This window comes from Gobio gobio (assembly GCF_949357685.1).
Source record: "Gobio gobio genome assembly, chromosome: 3".
Lineage (NCBI taxonomy): Eukaryota > Metazoa > Chordata > Actinopteri > Cypriniformes > Gobionidae > Gobio > Gobio gobio.
In genome coordinates, this window is record NC_137099.1 from 12,793,311 (window position 1) to 12,805,575 (window position 12,265).

A 12,265-nucleotide genomic window follows, 5' to 3' on the forward strand; every position below is an offset into this window, starting at 1 on the left:
CCTTCTCGTCCAACATCAGTGCCTGACCTCACAAATGTGCTTCTACAAGAATGGTCAAAACTTCGCATAAACACACTCCTAAACCCTGTGGAAAGCCTTCCCAGAAGAGTTGAAGCTGTTATAGCTGCAAAGGGGGGGACAACTCCATATTAAACCCAACGGATTAAGACTGGGATGTCATAAAGTTAATGTGCATGTAAAGGCAGACGTCCCAAAACGCTTGGCAATATAGTGTTTATTAAAAAAACGAATATAAAATGACACGCACATAACAAAATTTCCAAAACTTCAACTAAATTGAAAATAAAATAATAAATACTATAAGGTATATAAATAATACTAAAATAACACTGTTCATGATAGGGTAGATCTTTGGTAGATATGTTGTTCCAGGTCCGACAAAATTATAGGCAACAAGTACTTGCATATTATAGAGTACATTTCTGGAACCACAAAATTTAGTTTGAATGTATGCATTTTGATGTAGGCATTGTTTGGCAATTGATGTATAATCTGTCTTTTTGTTTTTCTATTTAATGCTTTCCTCTGTACAGATTGAGGTAAATCTGTACAATTTATTTTTGTTTTTGTTTTTTGTTGATAGCCTAGTAATAACTCTAACCTAGTAAGCATTGCTGAATACATTTGTAAGTAAGTTTTAATTTCTTAATATCCAGATTCTAGAGGCGACTCCTCTGTTAGAGTCGTTTGGGAATGCTAAGACGGTCCGAAATGATAACTCCAGTCGCTTTGGAAAATTTGTGGAGGTCTTTTTGGAGGAGTGAGTATTTTCTTATTTTTATACTGTACATCACTTCTGTGAAAAACTGTTAACGCTATGTTAAATAGAATGTTTGAATGTTAAATTGCATAAATCTTGAACGTCTCTCAAGCCTGAAATTGTTGCTTGAGAGGCAACACTGTAAGGGAACTAGATCAGTACCGCCTGACCGCGTGTGAAAGTAAGACAGTAAGGTCAGTATTTTACCTCTAAATGTTAAAGAGAGGAAGATAGATGGAAAGAGATTTGAGGAGAAACAGGTAGGGCCAAAGAAAGTTAATACACATTACCAATCTGCATTTATTGGTCTTCGTATCAGAGGGGTGATCAGTGGTGCCATAACCTCGCAGTATCTACTGGAGAAGTCCAGGATTGTTTTTCAGGTTGGTTGATTCTTTTCCTTTTAACTTACCAAAGGCTAAAAGAGCCCTGTAGTGATCACTGACATTTGGGACCATGTCTGTGTGTGTGCAGGCCAAAGATGAGAGAAACTACCACATCTTTTATGAGATGCTGGCAGGACTTCCTGCTCACATGAAACGGGCATTCTACCTACAGGAGGCCGAAACCTACTACTACCTGAACCAGGTAAATGCAGACATTTACAAATGCATGTTGCAGAGACACACCGAAAAATAAGTAGACATCAAGAAAAACATCCATCAATATAGGCGAATCATTTAGATGATAAATTATTGAAAGGTAATTGTTTCTTTTGAAGGATTTCAGATTGTACTACTGTTCAAAAAATTGGTAAGCCTCTCTTATGCTCACCAAGGCTGCATGAATTTGATCAAAAATAAAAAATAAATTGAAAAATTATTATTGATTACAATTTAAAATAAATGAAATGTAATGTATTTCTGTCATGGCATTGTCTTAAGTGTCACATGTTCCTTCAGAAATCATTCTAATATGCTGATTTGCTGCTCAAGTAACATTTCTGTTGAAAACAGTTGTGCTGCTTAATATTTTGTGGAATAAATTTTTTTTTCAGGATTACTATAGGAATAGAAAGTTAAAAAGAACCGCATTTGTTTAAAATATATACATTAAAAAAAAGTCTTACTGATCCCAAACTTATATTAGTATACTAATTAACTTGTATATTTCTGGTATAATTTAAGAATACCATATTCTTATATTTCATTATTATCTAGATGTCCATAGCAAAATCAAAGGTGAACCTTTATGTTATAAGAGTGCTTATGTAAGGTACTGTATAATTATGTCATGTTTATGTCATTTATCATGGTTCATGTTAGGGTGGTAACTGTGAGATCATTGGGAAAGATGATGGGGAGGACTTCAGGAGGCTACAGAGTGCCATGGAAATTCTCCACTTCAGTCCTGAAGACCAGAGCAGCATATTCAGAGTGCTCTCGTCCATACTGCACCTGGGCAATGTCTTTTTCCATAGAATAGAGGTATTGAGTGTGCACATAAACATTTGAAAATTTCCTTTCACTTTTGTTTGCACACCTAATTAAAAATCAGAGGCGGACAGTACTTAAGTACTTTCTTACTTGTACTCAAGTAAAATTTTAATTACTGTTATTTTTAATTACTATTGTATAACAGTATACAATACTACATTTTATATGTAACTAAGTATTAAATGATACTCAATATAAGACATAGTGCAGTAAAAAGTGCAATATTATGTTTTGGAAGGTTGTAAAGTAAAAGTTAACACTGATAAAGTACATATATTTGAAAAATAAAATTACTTGGAAAGTAAAAATACTTAAGTACTGTCCGCCCCTGTTAAAAATTCACGATATTAATAATTTGACACAGTGTTCCAGCTTGTCCCATTTGTCACACATCAAAGATGTTTGTAGTTTTACCTTAAATAGCCATTTTCTTGATTACAATTTTATGTTAATATAGCAAACATATATGGACAAAGTAAACAGTCTTGTGGACGGTGTGCTTTGGGTTCTCCGTCTCAGACAGAAGTGCAGGAGACAGCTGGTGTGGTGAGCACTCAGGAGATTCGTGCAGTAGCCGATCTGTTGCTGATTTCTCCAGAAGGTCTGCAGAAAGCCATCACCTTCAAAATGACGGTACATACACGTTTACACAAACTTAAACAAAAATCCATAAAGTGCTCTGAAAAACAGCATGTACACTATTAGATCCATGGAATATTTCCATTGCCCAAAATGTTCTTTATAGTGGGAAAAAGGTTCTTTATTTGTAAGAGTGTAGTATTTTTGCCTACTTTCATTTTTAAACATAGCAGATTTCATGGAGAAGCCAGACTGAGACTCACATCGCCCACATGAACACCTTGGTTCAAGATGTCAGAGTGTATGCACTAAGCTCTAGGCCATTGATCCTACATTTTCAGATTTTCTGACACATTTGTGAACACCTGGGGCAGAAAGAAAGAGAAAAACGGAAGAGAGAAAAAGAACCATTTTAATGACATGTAAGCAGGTTGCTGTTAATGAGTTCCAGTAACCTAGTTTAATTATTCTGAGTTCAGCTCTATGGAAACCACAGTAATTTAATCAAGGGTTGCTCAGGGCTTGAGTAATCTTAACACCTAATAGCTTACGCACTGCCAGGTTAGCTTAACATTACATCATACAAAGATCAATGAAGGTTAAGGAGGACAGACGGGATAAAGTCAGGTCAGTTGTATTTCTATAGCATTATTCAGACCTGCAATCTTTTTTTGTGATTTTTTACATGCAAACGAAGCATTCTGGTGCATTCTGACAAGAAAAAAAGGGGAAAAACACACTTATTGACACTAGGGCTGGGCATTGATACACAGTTTCACAATTCAATTCGATTTAGATACCCAAGCTTGCTATTCTGTTTGATTTTGATTCAATACGATTCGATATCTATTTAAGTTGGGTCCTATCAGGTACAGACAGTACATGGCAAAGTTACTGCAAGAACAATAATCCTCACAAGCTAATTTCTCATAGACTGGAGTGAGACCGTAGACATCTCTCAAGCTCTTTATTGTACCGTGACAGATCGCTGTAGCACCTCAGTTCAAGAAAAGCCGCAGCGAGGAGGGCACCAAACATCTCTTCCACTTTACTATAGTTACAGCACGAAATAAACATAAATGAACATCAGAAGGTATGTTGAAAGATACAGTACAACTTACCGAAATCTGTACCATGTGGTTCCCTGTATAGTTTACAGCATTAGTTGAGAGATATACATTTTTTCTTTTTAAATTTGCCATGTACTGTACCTGATAAGCCCTAAATTAATCAAAGTGAACTGAAATTGAATCGTAAGCTTGGAAATCTAATCGAATTGTGAAATTTGTGTCAGTATTAAGCATTTTTTATGTTAGCTTTATTCAAACAGAGGTGTTACATGAATACAGTGTGATGGTCAGTGTGTTTGTGGTTTGTGTCATGTTGAGCATCTTGCTCATTTAATAAGTAAAGCTCTGCTATCCAGAGTCACAGGTTTGTGTTTACTCCACCACTTACTTGGATCAGCTGTCACATATCACTGTATCAATTGCACACGCTGACTGTGACACTGTGAGTGACATAGTGTGTGTGTGACGGTGAAACTGTATCCAAGCCTGTTTCCCTGACTTCCGGGCAAGATGTGTCATACCAAAATGTTGATATTTATGGGCAGTCATTTAAAGAAAGATTTTCCTCTTTCTTTGACTTTTTATAAGATTAAATGATTATTTAATCATATACAGTACCTAAGTGTGTATTGTTTGGTTTTGCCATAGGAGGCTATGAGAGAGAAGATATATACTCCCCTCTCAGTAGAAAGTGCTGTGGATGCCAGGTACACATTACGAGACATTTTCTAGTTATCTGCAGTAACTTGACTTTCCATTGCACTGAATGTATTTCTCTACTCTAATCATAGAGATGCAGTTGCCAAGATCCTTTATTCCTTGATCTTTCAATGGCTGACAGAACGCATCAATGGACGGGTCTACCCCAGGAATGAGGCGCTGTCCATATCTTTACTGGATATATATGGGTTTGAGGTATACAGTGACACTCCCATGCACTCGCACAAACACAGAAGCCAATTCTATATTAGATACATTTTTACCTTAAAGGTAAAATGTGCAGGAATTTAGACCTTCTAAATTGCATATAAATTGCATATATCCATGTCATTTTGTCTGTATTGTCCAGAGCTTGATGTTCAACAGCTTTGAGCAGCTGTGTATCAACTATGCCAATGAGACCCTACAGTTCTTCTTCAGCAAAATCATTTTCAAACAGGAGCAGGTGAGAATTACGGTGTACACCATCATTTAGAAGTTTGGGGTCATCGGATGTTTTCGAAAGTCTTGTGTGCTCACCAAGGCTGCATTTATTTGATAAAATATAGTCAAAACAATAATAGCTATTTTCTGTATAATATAGTTTGGAAAATGATTTATCCCTGTGATGGCAAAGCTGAAATCATTCTAATATGCTTATGGTCCTCTCGAATAATTTCTTATTGTTATCAATGATGAAAACGGTTGTGCTGCTTTGAATAGAAAGTTCAAAATAAATATTTTATAACATTATCAATGTCTTTACTTTTAGTTTTGATCAAGTTAATGTGTCAGTTCTGAGTAAAGGTATCAATTTCTTTAAAACAAAATCCTTACTGACCCCAAACTTTTGAAAAGTAGTGTATGTAGAAATTTTGATACTGTGATTTCTTTGAAATATTGATTCCAAACATAAAACTCTCTGTAGGAAGAGTACATTCGAGAGCAAATCAACTGGAAAGAACTGACCTTCACTGACAACCAGGCATGCATAGACCTTATCGCTGCAAAGCCCCATGGGATACTCCGCATCCTTGATGATCAGAGCGGCTTTCCACAGGTTATACACGTGAATTTCAGTGTTGCATGGGGATAAATGAAGAAACCTGGTATATTAACGCCACATGTTTTAACATTTGTTGACAGGCCACTGACAACACCTTCCTTCAGAAGTGCCACTACCATCATGGAAACAACCCCCTTTACTCCAAGCCAAAAATGCCACTGCCAGAGTTTACTGTCTATCACTATGCTGGGCGTGTAACCTACCAGGTATTAGGAATCACAAAATACACAGGCAATATCTTAATTAGACAATAGAGTGGTGCAGGTAGGACATCACTTTGTAGGCCAAAATACGGAAACGACTTTAGCACTTCCGGTTCCCATATCCCGGAGTCAATGGGTTTTTGAATGGGGCTTTGGTTAAATGGCTGAAATAAGGCCTGTGGTGAACACAACCTTAAGGCACTTTCATGTTTTATTCTATAACATAAAACACATCAGTATTACCCCACTCGTGATTTTTTGAAGCTGTTATGTGTCTTGAAAAAGGCAGTTGCTAATAAGTGGATAAATGGGACTACAGAGGCTGTTGAGGAGATTAAATGTCATCACGCAGAGTAGGTAAACTCAGCAGGCTTTTACAGCCTTGTTATGCTTATTATTGTGCTCTTAATAATAACTATTCCAACTTAAACTTTGTGGAAAATGTTTTGAGATAAAAACTGAAAGAGTTGTCGGAAGCTTAGTGACGGTGACGTTGAAATCGCTGGGCCGTGGTGTAGTTCGTTTATAGCCTACCTTTAGCCTTTTACTTCTGGCGACTGCATTTAGGCTTCAAAATTAATAAAAGTTGTGTTCATCTGTGATAATTATCTTGATAGACAAAACGTGTAAGAATCATAAATTTTTTTTGATCACAGAGCTTGTTTTTTGCGATAATCCAAAAGCCTATGGGAAAATCCTATTGGGTGTTTATAGAGGGAACCAGTGTGACGCTAACGGCCTACAAAGTGACGTCCTACCTGCACCACTCTATTATGTCATGCCAAAGGTCAGAGGTCATAGCTCTACTATAATGCTTCTTGTACCATTTAATTAATTTACCATTAGGAACTGAGGTGTTAATGTTACCAGCCTGTCGAAAGAGAATCTCACACAAGGATATATTGATTTTAGGTCCACAAGTTTCTGGATAAGAACTTCGATCAGGTTCGGCAGGAAGTATTGGATCTGTTTATGCAGAGCCAGAACCGAGTGAGTCCATGTATCTCCATGCATGCATCTGTAGTGTGTGTTTTGTGTGTATGTGAAAGCCTATCCTATTTTTCTTCTCTAAAATAATTTTTTAAAGAAAAAAAAAATATGTTAATCTGATACAATATGAATTAGAAGCCACAACCTCAGCCTCTTTTTTGTGAATCTGAAGTATGAATGTGAATGTATGTTTCTAAGAAGCATATGTGGGTGTTTTTTTTCTAGATGGTGTCCAATCTCTTCATAAAGCATGCTGAGATGCTGAATCAGCAAAAAGGAGCAATGAACAGGAACAGCACAGTGACTCGGAGATATCAGCCCTCTACTGTGGCTGCCAAGTTCCAGCAATCACTACAGGAGCTCCTAGACAAAATGGAGAGGTCTTATACACTTAAACACAAAGAGATGTACAATATTACACATGTATATCAGCACATAGACATACAGACATATATTTGTTTCTCCTGATTATGTTTCTTTGGCAGACTTGATTTAGTCAGTTAAATCTTCTCACTTTTTTCAGGTGCAATCCATCTTTTGTGCGCTGCATAAAGCCAAATAATAACAAGGTATGAGCAGACATTAAGCAAGCGTCACTATTACTGTTGTATTAGAGACTTAGGTTTAGGTTAGGGATGTGAACAAACACTTAACCCTAACTATTAAACTTCAGCGCAGCACCCACATTTTCTTTAGACAATTTAAACTACTCATAATTAAGATTGTTTGATGAAAAAAGTATCTTATGCCCACCAAGGCTCCAATTATTTGATCAAAAATACAGTATAAACAGTAACATTGTGAAATATCACAATTTAAAATAACTGTTTTGTATTTTAATATATTTTAAATATTTTATTTAAGTATTTTATTTCTTTGATGGTAAAGCTGAATTTTCAGCACCCATTACTCCAGTCTTCAGTGTCACACGATCCTTTCAGAAATCATATTATCAATATTAAAATTAAAATTATTATTATTATTATTCGCAATGTTGAAAACAGCTTTTGCTTCCTAATATTTTTGTGATACTTTTTTCCAGGGTTCTTTGATGAATAGAAAAAGTTCAAAGAACAGAATTAATTTAAAATAAAAATCTTTTGAAACATTATAAATGTCTGTACTGTCACTTTTGATCAATTTAATGCATCTTAGCTGAAGAAAAGTACTTTCTTTTTTTTTAAAGGTACTAATATGAAAATGTTTCTTGAGCAAATCAGCATATTACAATGATTTCTGAAGGATCATGTGATACTGACGGCTGGAGTAATGATGCTGAAAATTCAGCTTTGCCATCACAGAAATAAATTACATTTTAAAATTTAAATAATTATAATATTTCACAATTTTAATATTTTTGATATAAAAAATCTTAGTGGTTAATGTTTCTGTTTTTGAGATTATTTTTGCTTATACATACTATGGTTCTGTGTTACCACTCTAATGTGTATTTCAATTAATTATATTGTGTGTCCATTCAGGAACCTGGTATGTTTGACCCTGAGTTGGTTGCTACTCAGCTCAGATATTCGGGAATCTTGGACACAATCCGCATCAGGAAGGAGGGCTATCCAGTCAGAGTGCCGTTCCATAAATTCTTAAACAGGTATCCTACTCAACAGCTGGTGCTTGTTACTTATGGGTGTAGTGACGTACCGTATGTAATCTAGTCTAGTGCTATAAATAGACGCGTGCCAGTGTATGGAATACAGATCTTAGAATAAATTATCTCTGCCAATGTGTCCCCAGGTACAAAGCCCTGCTGGGAATGAAGAAGCCACCACCTCCAGATGGGGATAACTGTGTCATTATGTTAATGAAGCTCTGCCCAATCAACAAAGGAGATTATCAAGTGGGTGTGTCAAAGGCAAGCAGAATCATAAAATGTAGCTTTCTTTAAAAAAAAAAACTGACAGTTTTACAATGTTTGTTTTAATAATGTGTTTTTACTCTTAGATCTTTCTAAAGGAGGAAGTGAATCAGTTATTGGAGAGTAAACGTGATCGTATGAGGCATGTAGCTGCACTGACCCTTCAGCGTTACGTACGGATGTATTTTGTCCGGAAGAATTTCCTCAAGTTTCGTTTGGACATGACAAATCTTCAGGCTCACTGCAAGGGCTACCTGGCCAGGTACTTCCTACTGCTTGTAACTTCAATGCCGTTTCACTTGAAAATACAAAAGTTTGTAGTTAATTTTGTAAAGTAAAGGATCCAAAGAGAGTTCAGGGATTTGAACCCTACAGGGAAAACTAGTTAACACCAGCTTTTGGATGCGTTTACACAGGCACAGTGGATTTTTTGCTCTCACAGATCAGACATTGTGTTTTCGCATCCATTCTGAGCCACCTCCAAATGTGGTTTTACATCTTTGTTTAAACACATATGTGACCCTGAACCAGAAAACCAGTTATAAGTGTCAAATTTTTTGAAATTGAGATTTGTATGTCATCTTTTTATTGATGTATGGTTTGTTAGGATAGGACAATATTTGTCCGATATACAACTATTTGAAAATCTGGAATCTGAGGGTGTGCAAAAACCAAATATTGAAAAAAATCGACTTTAAAGTTGTCCAAATGAAGTCCTTAGCAATGTATATTACTAATAATAATATGTTTTTTTTTATGTATTTATGGTAGGAAATTTACAAAATATCTTCATGGAACATGATCTTTACTTAATATCCTAATGATTTTTGGCATAAAAGAAAAATCTATAATTTGACCCATACAGTGTATTGTTGGCTATTGCCACAAATATACCCGTTCGACTTATGACTGGTTTTGTGGTCCAGGGTCACATATATCCGATTCCCATTGGAATTAGATCAAATAGATAAATAAAATAAATAACTAATGAAAGCTACTGTTATTTTTATCCGTTCAGTCAAATTTTTACGCTGCGAACATCAATGACAGCTGTAACTTTTCCATGCTGGCAAGTGATCATGGTATAAAAGAACCACCTGACATGAATTACATAATACAAATGTAAATACAGCCATTCAAAACCTGAAGGTTAACCATGTCGCTGAAAGTGATCACCAATAAAATAATTCTATAGTTGGACGAAGATTAATGTAAACGCAGATATTGGATATGAGTACAAAAATTGGATATGGTCAAAAGATCAGATCTGTGCATTAACCCTGCAGTGTAAATTCAGCCTTTGATTGTAGCTGCTTCAAGATTTCTAACTGGTTTAAATTGGATATTAACTGGTCATTAGCTGGCCTAAGCTGAGTCAAGGTGCTTGATCACTTGATCACAGGACAACCAGCTAGTAAGGATGAAGTTGATCTGGCAGACCTGGATAACCTTGTTAGCATTGATAGACCACCTTGATTAAACTGACTGAGCTAGTTAACCATGTTCCAAAGCTTGATCTTGACCACAAAAAATGAGTAGTATATGTCATTGAAATGGCTGAAACTTCCCTCATTCTCTTTGTGCTTTTCAGGCGAAGGTTTCTACGAATGCGTATAAACCTTATCAGGCACCGTGCAATGGTCCGACTTATTGTCAATCGCAAAAGATACATCAGGGTACGTTACCTAATAATACGTTCTAATCGTTACTTCACCAATACTAAAGTGCAATTAATAAAAAGTTTACATTCAGGTTTTCACATTTTTAATGCTTTATTTTTGCTCATGGTTTTGTTACAGCACAACATCTTCTTAGCGAGAAGAGCAGAGGAGGAGAGGAGAAGGATTGAACTGGTAAAAGAACTGTCTGTGCTCATTTTTAGTTAAGGACCAGAACAATTATGTTTGTTATCACCCTAATAAGGTTTGAGGTTGTATCATAAGGCCCATTTGTAGTTCATATTTTAATATATTAAACATTTCAGTTTTTGTAAATACCCAGCCAAACATTTTCTATTCATAAACATTCTTAACGAGAGTTGTTATTATGCGTTTTCTCTTTTCTGTAGGAGCGAACAAGCAGGGAGGTGGTAAATGTGACTCAGTTGGTTATTCCTGCAGAGTTGGGAGGATTATTACAGGCCACAGCAGGTTATTCACAATTTCCCAGTGTGTCTTGCTTATTATTAATGTTGTTTGCTAAGGAAAACATCACAATTACAAGTATTGTTCAAGCCTATATCAAACTGTGGCACATAGCTTGTCCCCCACTGTTTATGCTACAGATGTGAATGATACCTCATTTCATGCTGCTGGTTGAGGAGAGATGTGCTATTATTTTTCTGAGTGATCTGACTTATCTAAATTTGCACTTGATTTTACAGTACGTGCACTTTGAATGTACTTACAGTGTACTTGCCCACAAAAGTGCTGAGTAGTGTAAGGTAACTATATGAGTTAAGTTAAGGTTTATGTGTAGAAACTCACTGGTTAGTACCTAGTTAGTGTCAATACTACAATAAGTACAAAAGCTGCTTTTCCACTGGAGCGGTTCCAGTTGTGTTTCCACTTGAGCCTGGCACAATTACAAACCGTTCTTGGCTCGGAATTCTCGGAACGGTTGTCTAACCGTTGCTGGTAGAATCCGTGAAGTGACATCGCTACTCAGGATTGGTCACTTGTCTGTTGCCTGGCTACCAGTTTCTCTGTTGCTGAAAAACCGCTCTATTTGAGCGGCATAAACACAAATTAATAATACAATTAAAATAAATGTCTGATCATCCTCGTCATAATGCAGTCGTTATTTACATCTCATTCCATCGGTAAACTGTTGTGTTACCAAGAGAAAGACTGATTCTTTTGTATAACATTCCAAAGAGCGGCCGTTATCAGCCCCACAGTGGAAAATTAAATCAGAACCGTACCAGCTGGCTTGGATCGGCACGGAATGGAACGGTTACACAATGAGACGGTTTGGCCGACAGCTATAGTATTTTCATGCCAAACAAGACTATTAAATAAAGTAAATAAACCAACATATTAAGACAAAAAAAACACAACAACATTTCTAAAACTAAAATGACAACAGAAAATATAACAATAAATAATAGTATCTCAATTATATTAAATAACACTCAATGCAGTACCAACCAGATTTTATATTTCTCCCATTATAATCAACAAAGCTGTCAAGTTTGTAATGTTGCAGTTTTGTCGCATTTTGCATTTGAAAATCAAAAATGATGCAAAACTAAGCATTACTTTACCTAATAATTGAATACCTGATAATAATTGAAATGCCTAGTTTTCATGAAACTCTAGATGCCGTTGGCTGATGGGTCCTTAATGCAAGCTGATGATATTTACAGCGTTAACTACTTGGCACATCTGGTTCATGTCGCATCTGCAGCCAATGAGCTTGCTATGGGATCTGCTATGGGTAATTGATATATGCTATTTGTGCAGCAGCAGTATGTCTTACATACTCATAGCAGCCTATCTGCGTATGTATTAACAGTAGAAAGTTCCTGTACTTGCTCTGCAGCAGCAGCAGAAATAATCTGCAACAACAG

At 36.0% G+C, this 12,265-nt stretch overlaps 1 protein-coding gene across 1 annotated transcript in view; it reads left to right on the forward strand.

The window, feature by feature from the left end:
* myo15ab (myosin XVAb) overlaps positions 1-12,265 on the forward strand; it is a gene marked incomplete at both ends in the record, with an annotated part of 58,722 nt that overhangs the window by 11,868 nt on the left and 34,589 nt on the right. Inside the window, 19 exons of the mRNA XM_079811976.1 lie at positions 678-781; positions 1,101-1,164; positions 1,256-1,369; positions 2,047-2,208; positions 2,737-2,850; positions 4,515-4,573; positions 4,658-4,781; positions 4,936-5,031; positions 5,494-5,625; positions 5,712-5,837; positions 6,747-6,824; positions 7,050-7,204; positions 7,348-7,393; positions 8,306-8,430; positions 8,574-8,691; positions 8,781-8,956; positions 10,286-10,370; positions 10,494-10,547; positions 10,763-10,844. Coding sequence (XP_079668102.1) covers positions 678-781; positions 1,101-1,164; positions 1,256-1,369; positions 2,047-2,208; positions 2,737-2,850; positions 4,515-4,573; positions 4,658-4,781; positions 4,936-5,031; positions 5,494-5,625; positions 5,712-5,837; positions 6,747-6,824; positions 7,050-7,204; positions 7,348-7,393; positions 8,306-8,430; positions 8,574-8,691; positions 8,781-8,956; positions 10,286-10,370; positions 10,494-10,547; positions 10,763-10,844 — 2,014 coding nt within the window. The remainder of the gene's footprint in view (positions 1-677; positions 782-1,100; positions 1,165-1,255; positions 1,370-2,046; positions 2,209-2,736; positions 2,851-4,514; positions 4,574-4,657; positions 4,782-4,935; positions 5,032-5,493; positions 5,626-5,711; positions 5,838-6,746; positions 6,825-7,049; positions 7,205-7,347; positions 7,394-8,305; positions 8,431-8,573; positions 8,692-8,780; positions 8,957-10,285; positions 10,371-10,493; positions 10,548-10,762; positions 10,845-12,265) is intronic.